General features: G+C 40.1%; 1 protein-coding gene across 1 annotated transcript in view; it reads left to right on the top strand.

The window, feature by feature from the left end:
* The first annotated feature begins 567 nt into the window (after positions 1-567).
* Positions 568-20437, top strand: part of LOC117527731 (E3 ubiquitin-protein ligase CHIP-like) — a 22371-nt gene continuing 2501 nt past the window's right edge. Inside the window, exons 1-6 of the mRNA XM_034190200.1 lie at positions 568-699; positions 5268-5474; positions 9391-9589; positions 11559-11724; positions 11837-11924; positions 12273-12329. Of these exons, the coding sequence (XP_034046091.1) occupies positions 5355-5474; positions 9391-9589; positions 11559-11724; positions 11837-11924; positions 12273-12329 (630 nt within the window). The 5' untranslated portion in view covers positions 568-699; positions 5268-5354. The remainder of the gene's footprint in view (positions 700-5267; positions 5475-9390; positions 9590-11558; positions 11725-11836; positions 11925-12272; positions 12330-20437) is intronic.

The following is a 20437-nucleotide window of genomic DNA, read 5'->3' as shown; positions in this document are numbered from 1 at the left end:
TTTACAACAAGAATTGTATGGACATTAATAACATGCAACACAAAAATGTATTTAATGTCAGTTTTTGTGGGCCCCCCATGCTCTGGGCCCTGGGTACATAGTACACTTTACCCCCCAGTCCGACGCCCCTGTATGTCCCACCAGAGTAAGTATGCAACTTCCAAGTGTGAGTAATTTTGTTTTACAATGATTTCAGTATTGCATGATCATTTGCAATTTTTTGTGTGGTATTCTACTGGCCAGTACACTTACAAAGAAATTATGCTAATCATCATCATCATTATTATTGAATAAAAAAATACAGCTCTCATATTCACTTTTGTTGGAACTGATTGACATGCCAATAAAAAAGGGGTGAGGCATCAAACGGTACTTTTATTATAATTAGGTCGTGCATTTGGTCAACATTTTCGAAACCAATACAGTAACCTTTCGGCAATCTACTCATCACTTCTTTATTAAATTTTGGCTGCTTAACGGACAAATTCTGAAAATCTCACATTCCTTTCCAACTCCGCTATGGCACACTCCAGCCAGGTGGTGGCGGTAATACACTACGGTTTTCCCCAACCACCAGTCGGCTAACAGAAGAAGAGCCGCCATCTAGTGGTGAAGTCCATCAATGACAAAAACAGCTTGCTAGCTGCTACGTGACTTGCAGTTAACGCAGCGTGAGTTCTTATAAAAGAGCATAAAAAGGTAAATGTTAAAATGTAGCGTTATTTTAGCTCACACGTAGAGGTACTTTTTTTTTTTTTTTTTTTGAAGAGGGCTGATTTCGAGCTGCTTTTAACCCCACACGGTGGTGTCTGGAAAACGGCGATAAAATGTTCCACAGATGCGATTAAACAAACTAAAATATTCCTACAACAAAACTAATGTTCTTAAAACTATCTTTAGTGCTGCGACTAACAGTTGTTTATATTGTCACTTAATGGATGCTTAAAATTAATTAACGTGTAAATTTGTTTAAAAGTGTGAAGTCCTGTAGTGTTTGTTTAACAGATTTACTCAGATTGATTTTATCTAATAACATGAATACATCTTGGAGTATTTATTAACCTTAACCTAAAGTGTAACCTGTTAAAGTGGGCACATTCTGCAATACCAGCTTTTTTATTTTATATTTTAGCTGTTAATGTGTTTTTTGTACTATTAAATATGTATATGTCGCAGACATGACGAGCAAAGCTCTAAAACATCTCACCACCATGTCATTTAAGTTCTTCAGATTTTTTTTGAGTAAATGCTTCAGGGGAGCATGGGCATGGGTAAAACCTAAATGTCTATTTTGTTTTGATTGAAAGTGTCAGTACCCAAACATGTTGCGTCCATAGCAACACTAATTTGCAGAGTTTTACATAGTTCGCGCCCTTCAAGTATCGAAAGGATTGCGTCGTCTACCATCGGTTTGTGTGACTTTTTACGACAGTGTTGGCCAGTTTGTGGATTTTCCCTTATGGGCAGATTTTTTTTGCGCCATTTCCGGATTGTTTTGTGCTATTTCTGGTTTGTGCCTTCGTCTACCATAAGAGCGAGCTGCTCGTATAATTTGGGTTTTGGGTTTCATGTTAAAGTTCGCAGTTCTGTGACTGCAGAAATTCTGCAAAATTTAGACCTCAGGTGACTCATGTGAGATTTCTGACATATCTGCATTGTGTCTGAAACATGCCCACCAAGCAGTCTCAGCGCAGTGTGACACCCACAGAGCTGTCTGCACCCCATGTGACACAGCCACCAAGCTGTTTTTGCACTACTGTGTGATGCCCACCAAGCAGCCTGTGAGCATAGTACAGAAACAGCATTAGTGAAGGTTGAAAATGATCTTCTTATGGCCTCAGACAGTGGACTCATCTCTGTGCTTGTTCTGTTAGACCTCAGTGCTGCTTTTGATACTGTTGACCATAAAATATTATTACAAAGATTACAGTATGCCATAGGTATTAAAGGCACTGCTCTGCAGTGGTTTGAATCATATTTATCTAATAGATTACAATTTGTTCATGTAAATGGGGAATCTTCTTCACAGACTAAGGTTAAATATGGAGTTCCACAAGGTTCTGTGCTAGGACCAATTTTATTTACTTTATACATGCTTCCCTTAGGCAGTATTATTAGACAGCATTGCTTAAATTTTCATTGTTACGCAGATGATACCCAGCTTTATCTATCCATGAAGCCAGAGGACACACTCCAATTAGCTAAACTGCAGGAATGTCTTACAGACATAAAGACATGGATGACCTCTAATTTCCTGCTTTTAAACTCAGATAAAACTGAAGTTATTGTACTTGGCCCCACAAATCTTAGAAACATGGTGTCTAACCAGATCCTTACTCTGGATGGCATTACCCTGACCTCTAGTAATACTGTGAGAAATCTTGGAGTCATTTTTGATCAGGATATGTCATTCAATGCGCATATTAAACAAATATGTAGGACTTCTTTTTTGCATTTGCGCAATATCTCTAAAATTAGAAAGGTCTTGTCTCAGAGTGATGCTGAAAAACTAATTCATGCATTTATTTCCTCTAGGCTGGACTATTGTAATTCATTATTATCAGGTTGACCTAAAAGTTCCCTGAAAAGCCTTCAGTTAATTCAAAATGCTGCAGCTAGAGTACTGACAGGGACTAGAAGGAGAGAGCATATCTCACCCATATTGGCCTCTCTTCATTGGCTTCCTGTTAATTCCAGAATAGAATTTAAAATTCTTCTTCTTACTTATAAGGTTTTGAATAATCAGGTCCCATCTTATCTTAGGGACGTCATAGTACCATATCACCCCAATAGAGTGCTTCACTCTCAGACTGCAGGCTTACTTGTAGTTCCTAGGGTTTGTAAGAGTAGAATGGGAGGCAGAGCCTTCAGCTTTCAGGCTCCTCTCCTCAGGAACCAGCTCCCAGTTCGGATCAGGGAGACAGACACCCTCTCTACTTTTAAGATTAGGCTTAAAACTTTCCTTTTTGCTAAAGCTTATAGTTAGGGCTGGATCAAGTGACCCTGAACCATCCCTTAGTTATGCTGCTATAGACTTAGACTGCTGGGGGGTTCCCATGATGCACTGAGTGTTTCTTTCTCTTTTTGCTCTGTATGCACCACTCTGCATTTAATCATTAGTGATTGATCTCTGCTCCCCTCCACAGCATGTCTTTTTCCTGGTTCTCTCCCTCAGCCCCAACCAGTCCCAGCAGAAGACTGCCCCTTCCTGAGCCTGGTTCTGCTGGAGGTTTCTTCCTGTTAAAAGGGAGTTTTTCCTTCCCACTGTCGCCAAGTGCTTGCTCACAGGGGGTCGTTTTGACAGTTGGGGTTTTTCTGTAATTATTGTATGGCTTGCCTTGCAATATAAAGTGCCTTGGGGCAACTGTTTGTTGTGATTTGGCGCTATATAAATAAAATTGATTTGATTTGATTTGAGCTGTGCGATGCCCACCGAGCTATCTGCGCCCTGTGTCACGCACACCGAGCTGTCTGCTAACTGTCACGGCCACTAAGCTTTCTGCACAGTGTCACGGCCACCGAGCGATCTGCGTGCTGTGAGTTGTATTTTGTTTGCCGATGATACGACTGTGTTTTGTAGTGAGGGTAATTTGGAACAGCTCTTGGACATGATGGAGAGGGAACTACTGAATTTGAAACAATAGTTTGATTCAAACAAATTATTGCTTCATCTTGGTAAAACAAAGTGTATTATATTCGGAAATAAGCCCAGGAATTTAAGTAGAAATTTATTATTAAATGATGCTGAAATTGAAATTGTAAATGAAACCAAATTTTTTGAAGTTTTTATTGATGATAAATTAAATTGGAAAACTCATATTAACACGCAGCAAAAACAGGCTGTTTTAATCCCCAATTTAGACAGACGCTGGCTGAATTTGAACAATATATAATCAGTAAGTTTGTAGACTCTCTCAAATGTCATATAACTGTTAATCTCTATAAGGAACTTTTTAAAAGCGAATTAATGTTGAATAATCCCTTAAAAAAACAGCTGACATGCGGGTTAAAATGGCTATTTTGCTGTTTTAAGCTGCTTCTCAGCTGTTTATTGCCTCTTAATGAGCGTGAAATGTCTCCATGATGACACACACACACACACACACATATATATATATATATATATATATATATATATATATATATATATATATATATATATATATATATATATATATATATATATATATATATTAGATTTTACACAGTTATATACAACACTTATTAGCGTTTTTAACAGGCTGTGTTTATGACTAATTGCCACAGATGCACAAAACCTTCTCACAGCTGCTGCTTTTACCGTAACTGCATCAAAATGAACAGTTATCACTTAAAAATGAGTCGTCATAACACAACATCACACTTGTGTAAACCTTGGAATTAATCTGTACCTCACGTCATTCTAGTAACTACGTCACCTGCCGGAAACACTCGAGTACTCACGAGTACTTTATTTTCAGAAGTCTCTATAGCTGTTTGTTGCGAATGCCATATACTTTGAAACCGGTCACGGCAGTTTACAAAGTAATCCCGGTGGATCATCGGATGGTCACTAACAGCCTAAATCTAAATTATCATTTCAGTGTGACATGTCCTTTAACCTAAAAGGAGGATATGAATTTACCTTTAAGGCATAAAATGGACTGGATGCATTTACTGTGTTTTTACCCAACAATAATAATAATCATTTATATCGGACTTTCCCAGGAACCTATAAGCACTAAACAAAATAAACTCTAATAATCAAACTGTTAATGTCAATAATAAAAATACACAACAACAATGCACATAAGCTCAGATTAAAGAGTTGATAATATAGAAAAAAGGTGTGACTTATAACCAACAAAATACACTACAAACTCTTTAACGTTATGTTAATATATTTTGCACTAAATCAGACCACTTAAAAACTATGCTGTCTCTGATGCTGTTGTTTGTATTGTTGGAGTATTTATTCATTTTTTTAAAAAAGGGCCTTGAATTTCATGCTCCCCTTCCACCCCGTGGTATAAAAAAGTGTTCCAGAGTATTTTCTTGGGTATTTGTTTTAAGTTGAAACTCTAGAATTGTGACATCCCTAGTCCACACTCAGATGCTCTTTCTCCAGTTCTTGGGCTCTAGCTATCCATCTTTCTATTTTCATTGCCACCATTCATCTGTCCCTTTAGGAGACCCAACATTATCTTCAGGTGTGACCTTCAGATGTTTGGAAACTTCTAATCCGTGTGATGTTTGAAATGTTGAACACGCTTCTGTCACTCTGCTAGAGAGCCGTCCTGTTTGAACTGGGCTCCAGGATCGGGAAGAAAAGTGAAGCGGCAGCTGCCACCGCTGCAGCCAGCCCGGTGGACAGGATGGCCGAAAGCCCGGAGAAAAGCATCTCCATGTCGGCTCAGGAGCTGAAGGAGCAGGGGAACCGCTACTTTCTGAACCGCAAGTACCAGGAGGCTGCCGCCTGCTACGGCAAAGCCATCGTAAGCACTGGCTGAGGTGGTTTTTGGTCCATCTACGTTTTTCATTCGCTTGAAGCGGTTCCCAAACTTCATCCTCAGGAACCCCCTAACCTGCACATTTCCTGGACAGCTCAGGTGTGCTCAGCCAATCAAGAGCTAACCGTCAACTGAATGAGCTAATCAGCTTTTACCAGAGAAGAGAGAGAAGAAAAATGTGCAGGTTAGGGGGTTCCTGAGGTTGAGGTTTGGAAACTATGTGTGACTCAGGTTGTTAAAAGTCAAAGCATCACAACTGCTTCACATGTGGTTTAAAAGTTAGCCACATAGATCTATAAAAACTACATTAATTCTCATTGAGGAGTGAATACTTTATATAGCAAAAGTACTGATATTGATACTATGTTATAGTTGCAAGGTTTTAAATAGTTTTGGAGGTACTGCGATTTATACTCTGGTGCAAGTTATATACTGAGAAATCACATAGTTGGCATTATTATTATTAATAATGATGATAATATTAAAAACAATTATTTATAAATAGCCTTCCCAGGATTCAAAGCACAAAATGAAACTCCAGTAATAAAAGTACACATTATTGTAGTGTTTCTAATGCTACAGGTCAGCAATCCATTTTCTGTTGTACAAACTGTATCAAATAGCCCGATATGTTGTCCAGTGCAAATGTATTTGACTATCTTGCTTATTTATGAAATTTAATAGCCCTTATGTTAAGTAATAGCACAGGCTGTGGTGTGCACTTAGTGAGTTCAGGTGCATTGTTAAACTTGCCCCCAAATGCTGTTATAAAGTGAGTTCCACATACAGAAAAATACTGTGATATTCACACTCACCAGACAAAAGCAAAAGTCTCAATGCTTTCCATGTAATAAACACCGTATATAACGGATTTTGTATCATGGATTTTTGCTCACATCTAACAAAACATCTCGTCCAATTAGCATTAAAAAGCCCTTGCATATACCAGACAGAGCAGTCTGGACATGCCCAATAACAGATGTATGAAATGAAGAGGAAAATGAGTACCGTATATTTGTGATTAAAAGTCGGGGCATTTATTTATTTATTTTTTCCAGACTGCTCAGATATGGAGCCTGAATGATGTAGGCTGTAATTCAAGGATAGTGATTATTAACAAAATGCTGCTTGCTGCCTGCACTGTAATATGGTGTTAAGTTTCATACATATGCCTGGGTGTGACAAACCAAACTGATTTTGATCAGAGCAATCTGCGTGGCAGCGAACCTGCGCACCTACTAAATGACGGAAACCGCAAAGGGCTGTGATTTGTCACTTTTATGCTTTCACTCCTTCTTCTCCTGTCATATTTTACAAGTTTTTGCAGTGCACCCACCGATTACATTTCGATCATGGATCAAATCCGTTTGGCAGAAAAGTCCACAAATGGTAAATGGACTGCATTTATATAGCGCTTTTCCATCTGCATCAGAGACTCAAAGTGCTTTACAATAATGCCTCACATTCACCCCGATGTCAGGGTGCTGCCATACAAGGCGCTCACTACACACCGGGAGCAATAGGGGATTAAAGACCTTGTCCAAGGGCCCTTAGTGATTTTCCAGTCAGGTGGGGATTTGAACCCAGGATCTTCTGGTCTCAAGCCCAACACCTTAACAACTAGAACATCACCTCCCATAAATATGACCAACTTCGCTCAAATGACCCACAATTCATGGAGGGAAATTACACGTACTGTTGGTTTGGAGGTTGATGTTTGTATAAAGAAGTGGAGCTCGTTGAAGGACAAATTGATCCAGCAAAAGCCACTTTTCCTACAGTAAGTTGCATAAAGATGCGTCAGAGAACTTTTAAAGGGTCACGCACACGTCAACGTCATTGCATGGCCACAGAATTGTAGAAGCATAAACCAGGCTTTAGGATGTTAAGGTACCATTGGGCAGCGGACTTAGAGAAAAGAATGGCTCAACCAAATGTAATCTTTTTAATACATGTAGTGTCCGGCGCTTATTTAAGGCAGGCATTTATTTTTTTCAGATAAAGTTTTGACCCGGCCATTAAATGTGGCAGGTCCCGATTTGGACACATGCAACTTATACTGTGGTGCAACATACTCTGGAACATATGGGTGGAACTGAATTTTATGAAAGAAAGAATAGGTAATGTTAGATGCCTTACATTGATACCAACAGTTATGGGCTCAAGATTAGTCTGATGTTTCCAACTGAACTCCACAAAACCTGCTGGGGGGATCAGTGTTGAAGTTGTAGGATTAATTCCCTTTGGAAAATCAGTCCTCTGCGTTCAAATCATCCTCATCACAAGATACACTCAAAGTTAGTGGTCTGAACATGAACCTAATGTGCATGATTTCCATAGTGAGGGAAAAATCTTCGTTCACACAAAGTCCACATTGTGTGGAACTGAACTTTGGTGGGGAATTGAACCCAACATCTTCCTTTGAGACAAGTACAACCCCTGGCAAAAATTAATGGAATCACCGGCCTCTGAGGATGTTCATTCAGTTTTTTAATTTTGTAGGAAAAAAGCAGATCACAGACATGATACAAAACTAAAGTCATTTCAAATGACAACTTTCTGGCTTTAAGAAACACTATAAGAAATCAGGAAAAAAAATTGTGGCACTCAGTAACGGTTACTTTTTTAGACCAAGCAGAGGGGAAAAAAAATATGGACTCACTCAATTCTGAGGAATAAATTATGGAATCACCCTGTAAATTTTCATCCCCAAAACTAACTAACTAACACCTGCATCAAATCAGATCTGCTCGTTAGTCTGACATGCAGCCCCATATCATCAATGACTGTGGAAATTTACATGTTCTCTTCAGGCAGTCATCTTCATAAATCTCATTGGAACGGCACCAAACAAAAGTTCCAGCATCATCACCTTGCCCAATGCAGATTCGAGATTCATCACTGAATATGACTTTCATCCAGTCATCCACAGTCCACGATTGCTTTTCCTTAGCCCACTGCAACCTTGTTTTTTTCTGTTTAGGTGTTAATGATGGCTTTCGTTCAGCTTTTCTATATGTAAATCCCATTTCCTTTAGGCGGTTTCTTACAGTTCGGTCACAGACGTTGACTCCAGTTTCCTCCCATTCATTCCTCATTTGTTTTGTTGTGCATTTTCGATTTTTGAGACATATTGCTTTAAGTTTTCTGTCTTGATGCTTTGATGTCTTCCTTGGTCTACCAGTATGTTTGCCTTTAACAACCTTCCCATGTTGTTTGTATTTGGTCCAGAGTTTAGACACAGCTGACTTTGCAACATTGCGTGATGATTTACGCTCTTTTAAGAGTTTGATAATCCTCTCCTTTGTTTCAGTTGACATCTCTCGTGTTGGAGCCATGATTCATGTCAGTCCACTTGGTGCGACAGCTCTCCAAGGTGTGATCACTCCTTTTTAGATGCAGACTAACGAGCAGATCTGATTTGATGCAGGTGTTAGTTGGGGATGAAAATTTACAGGGTGATTCCATAATTTATTCCTCAGAATTGAGTGAGTCCATATTTTTTTTCCCTCTGCTTGGTCTAAAAAAGTAACCGTTACTGACTGCCACAATTTTTTTCCTGATTTTGTATAGTGTTTCTTAAAGCCAGAAAGTTGCCATTTGAAATGACTTTAGTTTTGTGTCATGTCTGTGATCTGCTTTTTTCCTACAAAATTAAAACAACTGAATGAACATCCTCCGAGGCCGGTGATTCCATAATTATTGCCAGGGGTTGTACAAGCTAAGTGCAAGTATTGGAAGTGGGTATGGAGGGCAGTGGTTGAGATTCTCAGTAACAACAACAGTATAAGAGCATTAAGTGCAAGTTGCTATTTGCAGATTGCAAGTCGTAGAGCTAGCATAGCAGGGATATTTATGTCCACCATCATCGTTGTACAGAATGTGTTTGCTGTGTTTTTAGAAGCACAGTCCTTCAGTATTGGCGTACTACACAAACCGGGCGCTGTGCTACGTGAAACTGCAGCAGTACAACAGTGCCTTGATGGACTGCAGACACGCTCTGGAGCTGGACAGCCGGTCAGTCAAGGCTCATTTCTTCATGGGCCAGTGCCACCTGGAGATGGAGAACTATGACGAGGCCATCGGTAACCTGCAGAAAGGTTGGGCTGATTTGATTAATTTTGTCTGTGTAATGTAGGTGTGAAATTAACTGAAGTTACTTTGGGTTCATTGTGTCAAATCAGCTATGAATCTGCTGACATCTCACACACTCACTCATCTTCAACCGCTTACTCGAAATAAGAGTTGGGGGGTGGGGTGCTGGAGCCTATCCAGGCAGTCACAGGACGCGAGGTGTGGTACACCCTGAACAGGATGCCAGTCTGTTGCAGGGCCCTGACATCTCTCAGAATATTGTAAATCTTTTTTTTTGTTGGGATTAGTGATACAAGCTAGTGAAGTTTTAGCTAATCAGAGCACCTTTATGACTTTAAATGTCCATATCTCAGAAGATACAGCATCTAGGTTTTTTTTGGTGTCGTTTTATGCTTTCCATTATCCCAGTGAAAGTGCAAGGCATTACTACCTCCAGAGATCAATGTCTTTTGGCACAAAGCTGAAAATGAACATAGCCAATGAGCACGTGCTAGCAAGAGTACTAATTAAGATTTTCAGTTAAATGATGCATTTTATATATTTATATACATTTTAAAACAGACCTTAATATTTGGTACAGAAACCTTTGTTTGCAGTTACAGAGACCAGATGTTTCCTGTAGTTCATGACCAACATTGGTCTCAGCTCTCTTCAGGTCATTGACCAGGTCCTCCTGTGTAGTTCTGAGCTTTCTCAGAATCATCCTTACCCCACAAAGTGAGATCTTGCATGGAGTTCCAGACCAAGGAAAAATGACAGTCATCTTGTGTTTCTTCCATTTTCTAATAATTACGACAACAGTTGTTGATTTCACAACAAGCTGCTTGCCTGTTGTCCTGTAGCCCGTCCCAGCTTTGTGAAGGTCTACAGTTTTATCCCTGATGTCCTTAGACAGCTCTTTGGTCTTGGTCATGGTGGTTAAGTTGGAGTGTGATTGATTGAGTGTGTGAACAGGTGTCTTTTATTCAGGTAACGAGTTCAAACAGGTGCAATTATTACAGGTAAAGAGTGCAGAATAAGAGGGCTTCTTAAAGAAAAACTAACCGATCTGTGAGAGCCAGAATTCTTGCTGGTTGGTAGGTGATCAAATACGTATTTCATGTAATAAAATGCAAATTAATTATTTCAAAATCATACAATGTGTTTTTCTGTTGTTGTTGTTTTTTTTTTTTTTTTATTCTGTCTCTCACAGTTGAAGTGTACCTACAATAAAAATTGCAGACCTCTCCATTCTTTGTAGGTGGGGAAACTTTGATTGATGTTTTGAAAAGGTTGGTGCCAAAACCTATAGAAGTCTAAAATGAGACCAAAGCAATCTCTCTTGCTGGTAAATCTTCTGAGGTACCGGCATTTAAAATTTTGTGAATCCCACTTACCCACAAAGATTTACAGAATTTTGGTAGATGTCAGCAAATTTTTTTTTGTTTTGTTTTGTTTTTGACACAGAATGACCCTTTGAATGTTGGAATAAATATAATTATTTATTTTCTTACAGCTGTTAACCCTTTAATGTTCAGCCCAACCATGTGGTAGAACATATTGATATCTACATTCTATTGAAAAATTTGAGGGCATTTTTTAGCAAGCTTCTGTTTTTCTGATGCGTTCACTGTTGCTCCTTAATATCCCTCTTCCCTGATGCATTTACTGTTGCTTGTAAATCTCTCTCTCCTATCAAAAGAAAAGTGATGGCCTTCCACATCACTAAATATATGGTCCCTACTATAACAGTAGGACAAGAAAACTAAAAAAATGAAATAATAAAAAACTATAATTGACCTATTGGTTTACATTTTTGTTATTTGAAGCTTTGGATTTAGTCAGAGGCACTTACTGGGTCACAGGTCTCGCAGTAATTGGTTGGGTGAGGTCCAGAAAGATGAGTTCTTTGTTGGGTTTGGACTCGTGCTGGACTTTAGTCTGAGTTACAGTTTGCCCTCATACTTAACTGTGAACATTTTTATGATTTACCAGCTTATAACTTGGCCAAAGAGCAGTGTCTGAACTTTGGCGATGACATCCCCAGCGCTCTGCGGGTCGCCAAGAAGAAACGCTGGAACAGCATGGAGGAAAAACGGATCAACCAGGAGAGTGAGCTGCACACTTACCTCACCAAACTCATCTTCGACGACAAAAACAGGCAACTCATTACACTCAAATATATATCTTGAGTTTGTGAGTGACTTCACAACTGTTCTGCATTCAACAAAACAGAAACAAAATCACAAATCTGTGCGTGTTGTCATCTACAGAGAGCTGGAGAACCACAGACAAAAACAAGACGACAAATCTGACGACTGCAGAATTCAACACAAACTCAACGAGATCCACTCAAAATATGTACTTGTCTTCACTTTAAGTACACCTTTTAATGTACTAAGAAACTGATTTTCACAAAGATGGGGAATAGATGGAACTGTGTGTGTGTGTGTGTGTGTGTGTGTGTGTGTGTGAGAGAAATGGTTTTACATAAAGGGGCGGAGCCAAACAATTTAACACTTATTTTTACCTTTATGCCAGAATACATTTTGTTGTTCACTGTGTGGTTTTAGTTTGGAGACTTTTCAGGACTGCATCAGTAATGTTTTCAGTGATGCGATTAAAGTTGTAAATTTTCTGTTTTCAGTTCCACTTAAAAAAAGGTCTTATGTTGTAATGATTTATAACAAATAATGTATTTGTTTGCAGGATAAATATCTTTCAGACATGGAGGAGCTGTTCTGTCAGGTAGATGAAAAGAGGAAGGTGAGCTTCCCCCAAACTTATAATCATATTTAAACTAGCAGTGTACCCAATGTGCAATGTGCAGGTGTGAGATTTCATAGACATTCATGATTGTTTCGCTTCAGACAGTCCAGGTGTGTAGATGAGAAGTACCTGACTTTGACAGTGTAAGGGTTTGAGGATAATAAGGATAATTTAATAAAAACTCTTTATTCATATTCAGTAAAACTCATCTAAACAGTCATTGTATACACTGGATATTTGCACTCACTGGACAAGAGCAGAAGTCTCAAAGCTTTTGTATGTTTTTCCATGTAATAAACACCGTATATACCAGATTTTGTATAACGGATTTTCGCTCACATCAGACAAAATTTTCTGCACCATTGCAATGCATTTCCATACAAAAACACTCACATGTACCGGACAAAGCACTCTGGGTGTGTCCAGTTGGAACAGAGGTACAAAATGAAGTTCAGCACTGACACTCACCGATTTGAGGAAAGTGGGTACTGTATTTCCTTGATTAAACGCCAGGTGATTATTTTTTCAAACCGTGCTTAGACCTGGTGCCTAAACAAGGCAGGTTTTTATTCAGGGACGGTGATTATTAACAAAATGCTGCTTGATGCCTACACTGTAATATAGTGTCCCTGGGTGTACGAACCAAACTGCTTTAGATCAGAGCCCTCTGCGTGGCTGTGAACCCTCTCTGCAGCTTGACATGCACCTGCTCCATGACAGAAACCACAAGGGCTGTGATGTGATTGGTCACTTTTACATTTTCACTCCTTCCTCTCCCGTCATATTTGAATAGTTTTGTAGTGCGCCCGCTGGTTACATTTCAGTCATGGATCAAATACGTTTGGCAGAAAAGTCTGTAAATATGTCCAACTTTACAACATGGAGTCGAAAAAGACGCACAAATGACCCGCAATTCATGGAGGGAAATTGTGTGTACTGTACTATTGATTTGGAGGTTGATGATTGCATAAAGAAGTGGAGCTCGGTGAGGGACAAATCAATTCAGAAAAAGCCACGGTTCCTGCGGAAATAGCACAAAGACCCGAGGGAGGACTTTTAAAAGGGTCACGTACACGTCAACGTCATTGCATGGCCATGGAGTTACGGAGTTGTAGGATTTTTAAGGTACCACTCTGCAGCAGACTTAGAAAAAGAGTGACTCCACCAAATGTAATCCTTTTTAATGCACATAATGTCCGGCGCTTATTTAAGGCAGGCGTTTTTTTTTTTTTTTCCCCCCAGATGAAGTTTTGACCCAGCCATTAGATGAGGAAAGGTCCCTATTCAAGGTCAGGTGTTTAATCAAGGAAATATGCAATTCTAATTGTTACTGGGGATTCCCTGTAGAGCATTCGGTGTCTCCTGTTAACTAATCTGTTACATACATATGACGGATTTTGTCCGTTTTATACATATAGCGGCTTTCAATTATAACAGGCAAAATTCACTGGTCCACCTGACTCCATTATATGCGAGTTTTACTGTACTTGCATAGATGATGGTCTGTACTTTTTGCATGACATGAGTGCCCTCTACTGGGGTTTATGTGAATTAATATTCATAATCACTATATCCAACATCTTTCAGATGACTGAATGGTTTTGGTTTTTTTGTTAAGGTGAAGTGCGATACCCCCTGGGGAGGTCACCCACCTTGACTTGTGTATAGTGCCTGTGTGTACATAGAGTTGTGGGTGAAGGGATTTTTTTTTTTGTTTGTTTGTTTTTTGGAACAGAGCGTAGGGCCCGCAAGCTCAGATCAGAGAGACTGGCATGAGCTCTATCAGCCTTTTGTGGGGGCAGGGCTCTCTTCAACCGCAGGTTTTATGCACTACACAAATCAAGATGAGTGACCTCTTCAGGGCGATAACTATAACTCAAGTGTTATCCAGTGCTTCCAGATGATGTAAGGAGCTACTTCACACTGAACCGACGGCCTAATAAATGATATGCAAAGATTCTGAAAAACAATGCGGCTGCCTGAACATATGGGCTACTTAGTGGTGGCACATCATCACCATTTTCGTGGCAATGCAAACTCAAGTTGGCGGTGCATTGTTTATACCTTTTCAAACTTGCACTGCAGATTTAGGTTTACTGGCCGTTTTTCCTACATCAGTACTGCGCTGTGAAACACCTAAACTGATGTGCACCAATTGAACTGTGTGAATAAATAAATTTGTTTTGTTTTTAAAGTGAATTAGTGAGTTTGTGTACAACAAAAAAGAAACAAAAAAGAAGAGCCTTTATCAGGCTTCCAATCGGGACATCCCTAGATTTAATCATCATGTCGAACCACCGTTAAGTATGATTTAGGGCTTGTATGGATGGAACTCATAAACCTTTGTACTTGTGTTGGACGAGCAGGCAACTGCTAATATCGAGACACAAGTCCCCATTCAAGTAAAGAAATTCTCAACATTAAGTATGTAGATCGCTCTTGCCTAAGCAAACCCAAAACAGACACCAGACCAAAAACACTGAAGTTCTAGCATTACTATGTCCACGACATGACCCAGTGTCTGCTTAAATAATGTAGCCAACACTCGCGTCCTCGGCACTGAAGTAGCAGCCTGGAAATTTTAATGTCAAGGTCCCATTTCAGAGCAAAGCGTTTCCATTATAACTCTAGTTGTTGACACCTTTTTTAATGGGAAAATCACGTGTTGTGCACAAAATTGTGGGTATGTAATTTCAGTCCAAGCAAAAGTATATGACCAAATCAAATCAATTTCATTTATATAGCGCCAAATCACAACAAACAGTTGCCCCAAGGTGCTTCATATTGCAAGGCAAGCCGTACAATAATTACAGAAAAACCCCAACTGTCAAAACGACCCCCTGTGAGCAAGCACTTGGCGACAGGGGGAAGGAAAAACTCCCTTTTAACAGGAAGAAACCTCCAGCAGAACCAGGCTCAGGGAGGGGCAGTCTTCTGCTGGGACTGGTTGGGGCTGAGGGAGAGAACCAGGAAAAAGACATGCTGTGGAGGGGAGCAGAGATCAATCACTAATGATTAAATGCAGAGTGGTGCATACAGAGCAAAAAGAGAAAGAAACACTCAGTGCATCATGGGAACCTCCCAGCAGTCTAAGTCTATAGCAGCATAACTAAGGGATGGTTCAGGGTCACCTGATCCAGCCCTAACTACAAGCTTTAGCAAAAAGGAAAGTTTTAAACTTAATCTTAAAAGTAGAGAGGGTGGCTGTCTCCCTGATCCGACTTGGGAGCTGGTTCCAGAGGAGAGGAGCCTGAAAGCTGAAGGCTCTGCCTCCCATTCTACTCTTACAAACCCTAGGAACTACAAGTAAGCCTGCAGTCTGAGAGCGAAGAGCTCTATTGGGGTGATGTGGTACTATGAGGTCCCTAAGATAAGATGGGACCTGATTATTCAAAACCTTATAAGTAAGAAGAAGAATTTTAAATTCTATTCTAGAATTAACAGGAAGCCAATGAAGAGAGGCCAATATGGGTGAGATATGCTCTCTCCTTCTAGTCCCTGACAGTACTCTAGCTGCAGCATTTTGAATTAACTGAAGGCTTTTCAGGGAACTTTTAGGACAACCTGATAATAATGAATTACAATAGTCCAGCCTAGAGGAAATAAATGCATGAATTAGTTTTTCAGCATCACTCTGAGACAAGACCTTTCTAATTTTAGAGATATTGCGCAAATGCAAAAAAACAGTCCTACATATTTGTTTAATATGCGCATTGAATGACATATCCTGATCAAAAATGACTCCAAGATTTCTCACAGTATTACTAGAGGTCAGGGTAATGCCATCCAGAGTAAGGATCTGGTTAGACACCATGTTTCTAAGATTTGTGGGGCCAAGTACAATAACGTCAGTTTTATCTGAGTTTAAAAGCAGGAAATTAGAGGTCATCCATGTCTTTATGTCTGTAAGACAATCCTGCAGTTTAGCTAATTGGTGTGTGTCCTCTGGGTTCACGGATAGATAAAGCTGAGTATCATCTGCGTAACAATGAAAATTTAAGCAATGCTGTCTAATAATACTGCCTAAGGGAAGCATGTATAAAGTGAATAAAATTGGTCCTTGCACAGAACCTTGTGGAACTCCATAATTAACCTTAGTCTGTGAAGAAGATTCCCCATTTACATGAACAAATTGTAATCTATTAGATAAATATGATTCAAACCACTGCAGTGCCTTTATTACCTATGGCATGCTCTAATCTCTGTAATAAAATTTTATGGTCAACAGTATCAAAAGCAGCACTGAGGTCTAACAGGACAAGCACAGAGATGAGTCCACTGTCTGAGGCCATAAGAAGATCATTTGTAACCTTCACTAATGCTGTTTCTGTACTATGATGAATTCTAAACCCTGACTGAAACTCTTCAAATAGACCATTCCTCTGCAGATGATCAGTTAGCTGTTTTACAACTACCATTTCAAGAATTTTTGAGAGAAAAGGAAGGTTGGAGATTGGCCTATAATTAGCTAAGATAGCTGGGTCAACTGATGGCTTTTTAAGTAATGGTTTAATTACTGCCACCTTAAAAGCCTGTGGTACATAGCCAACTACACTCAACAAAAATATAAACGCAACACTTTTGGTTTTGCTCCCGTTTTGTATGAGATGAACTCAAAGATCTAAAACCTTTTCCACATACACTATCACCATTTCCCTCAAATATTGTTCACAAACCAGTCTAAAACTGTGAGTGAGCACTTCTCCTTTGCTGAGATAATCCATCCCACCTCACAGGTGTGCCATATCAAGATGCTGATTAGACACCATGATTAGTGCACAGGTGTGCCTTAGACTGCCCACAATAAAAGGCCACTCTGAAAGGTGCAGTTTTATCACACAGCACAATGCCACAGATGTCGCAAGATTTGAGGGAGCATGCAATTGGCATGCTGACAGCAGGAATGTCCACCAGAGCTCTTGCTCGTGTATTGAATGTTCATTTCTCTACCATAAGCCATCTCCAAAGGCGCTTCAGAGAATTTGGCAGTACATCCAACCAGCCTCACAACCGCAGACCACGTGTAACCACACCAGCCCAGGACCTCCACATCCAGCATGTTCACCTCCAAGATCGTCTGAGACCAGCCACTCGGACAGCTGCTGAAACAATCGGTTTGCATAACCAAAGAATTTCTGCACAAACTGTCAGAAACCGTCTCAGGGAAGCTCATCTGCATGCTCGTCGTCCTCATCAGGGTCTCGACCTGACTCCAGTTCGTCGTTGTAACCGACTTGAGTGGGCAAATGCTCACATTCGCTGGCGTTTGGCACGTTGGAGAGGTGTTCTCTTCACGGATGAATCCCGGTTCACACTGTCCAGGGCAGATGGCAGACAGCGTGTGTGGCGTTGTGTGGGTGAGCGGTTTTCTGATGTCAATGTTGTGGATCGAGTGGCCCATGGTGGCGGTGGGGTTATGGTATGGGCAGGCGTCTGTTATGAAGAACACAGGTGCATTTTATTGATGGCATTTTGAATGCACAGAGATACCGTGACGAGATCCTGAGGCCCATTGTTGTGTCATACATCCAAGAACATCACCTCATGTTGCAGCAGGATAATGCATGGCCCCATGTTTCAAGGATCTGTACACAATTCTTGGAAGCTGAAAATGTCCCAGTTCTTGCATGGCCGGCATACTCACTGGACATGTCACCCATTGAGCATGTTTGGGATGCTCTGGACCGGCGTATATGACAGCGTGTACCAGTTCCTGCCAATATCCAGCAACTTCTCACAGCCATTGAAGAGGAGAGGACCAATATTCCACAGGCCACAATTGACAACCTGATCAACTCTATGCGAAGGAGATGTGTTGCACTGCATGAGGCAAATGGTGGTCACACCAGATACTGACTGGTATCCCCCCCCAATAAAACAAAACTGCACCTTTCAGAGTGGCCTTTTATTGTGGGCAGTCTAAGGCACACCTGTGCACTAATCATGGTGTCTAATCATTATCTTGATATGGCACACCTGTGAGGTGGGATGGATTATCTCAGCAAAGGAGAAGTGCTCACTATCACAGATTTAGACTGGTTTGTGAACAATATTTGAGGGAAATGGTGATATTGTGTATGTGGAAAAAGTTTTAGATCTTTGAGTTCATCTCATACAAAATGGGAGCAAAACCAAAAGTGTTGCGTTTATATTTTTGTTGAGTATAATAAAGACAGATTGATCATATTTAAGATCAAAGCATTAATTAATGGTAGGGCTTCCTTGAGCAGGCTGGTAGGAATGGGGTCTAATAGACATGTTGATGGTTTGGAGGAAGTAACTAATGAAAATAACTCAGAACAATCGCAAAGAAAGTCATGAAGTCATTACTAGTTAAAGTTAAAGGAATACTCGGCTCAATAGAGCTCTGACTGTCAGCCTGGCTACAGTGCTGAAAAGAAACCTGGGGTTGTTCTTATTTTCTTCAATTAGTGATGAGTAGTAAGATGTCCTAGCTTTATGGAGGGCTTTTTTTTATAGAGCAACAGACTCTTTTTCCAGGCTAAGTGAAGATCTTCTAAATTAGTGAGACGCCATTTCCTCTCCAACTTACGGGTTATCTGCTTTAAGCTGCGAGTTTGTGAGTTATACCACGGAGTCAGGTACTTCTGATTTAAGGCTCTCTTTTTCAGAGGAGCTACAGCATCCAAAGTTGTCTTCAATGAGGATATAAAACTATTGACGAGATCATCTATCTCCCTCACAGAGTTTAGGTAGCTACTCTGCCCTGTGTTGGTATATGGCATTGGAGAACATAAAGAAGGAATCATATCCTTAAACCTAGTTACAGCGCTTTCTGAAAGACTTCTACTGTAATGAAACTTATTCCCCACTGCTGGGTAGTCCATCAGAGTAAATGTAAATGTTATTAAGAAATGATCAGACAGAAGGGGGTTTTCAGGGAATACTGTTAAGTCTTCAATTTCCATACCATACGTCAGAACAAGATCTAAGGTATGATTAAAGTGGTGGGTGGACTCATTTACATTTTGAGCAAAGCCAATCGAGTCTAACAATAGATTAAATGCAGTGTTGAGGCTGTCATTCTCAGCATCTGTGTGGATGTTAAAATCGCCCACTATAATTATCTTATGAGCTAAGCACTAAGACAAAAGGTCAGAAAATTCACAGAGAAACTCACAGTAACGACCAGGAGGACGATAGATAACAACAAATAAAACTGGTTTTTGGGACTTCCAATTTGGATGGACAAGACTAAGAGACAAGCTTTCAAATGAATTAAAGCTCTGTCTGGGTTTTTGATTAATTAATAAGCTGGAGTGGAAGATTGCTGCTAATCCTCCGCCTCGGCCCGTGCTACGAGCATTCTGGCAGTTAGTGTGACTCGGGGGTGTTGACTCATTTAAACTAACATATTCATCCTGCTGTAACCAGGTTTCTGTAAGGCAGAATAAATCGATATGTTGATCCATTATTATATCATTTACTAACAGGGACTTAGAGAGAGATCTAATGTTTAATAGACCACATTTAACTGTTTTAGTCTGTGGTGCAGTTGAAGGTGCTATATTATTTTTTCTTTTTGAATTTTTATGCTTAAATAGATTTTTACTGGTTGTTGGTGGTCTGGGAGTAGGCACCATCTCTACGGGGATGGGGTAATGAGGGGATGGCAGGGGGAGAGAAGCTGCAGAGAGGTGTGTAAGACTACAACTCTGCTTCCTGGTCCCAACCCTGGATAGTCACGGTTTGGAGGATTTAAGAAAATTGGCCAGATTTCTAGAAATGAGAGCTGCTCCATCCAAAGGGGGATGGATGCCATCTCTCCTAACAAGACCAGAAGCTTTCCCCAGAAGCTTTGCCAGTTATCTATGAAGCCCACCTCAAAATGCAACATGTAGAGTGAAACCATATGGGTAGACTGATGTACATTGTACATCTTTGAAATACCCCCTGGTGGTGATTGTGTGAACTATTATTGTATGTAGTTCATGCAATCACCACTAGGAAGCGTTCATGTCATGCAAAAGTAGAATTAGCTATGTAAGTATTATACAAATGACTATATTCCAGATGGTAAAATAAATGTTATGATGCCCCTTTTTTTTTGGACTGTGAGAAAGTTTTTCATGAACATAGATACA

This window comes from Thalassophryne amazonica, chromosome 16 (assembly GCF_902500255.1).
Source record: "Thalassophryne amazonica chromosome 16, fThaAma1.1, whole genome shotgun sequence".
Taxonomy (NCBI): Eukaryota; Metazoa; Chordata; class Actinopteri; order Batrachoidiformes; family Batrachoididae; genus Thalassophryne; species Thalassophryne amazonica.
The sequence above is the reverse complement of the archived record's forward strand: the minus strand, read 5'-3'. Positions and strand labels throughout refer to the sequence as shown.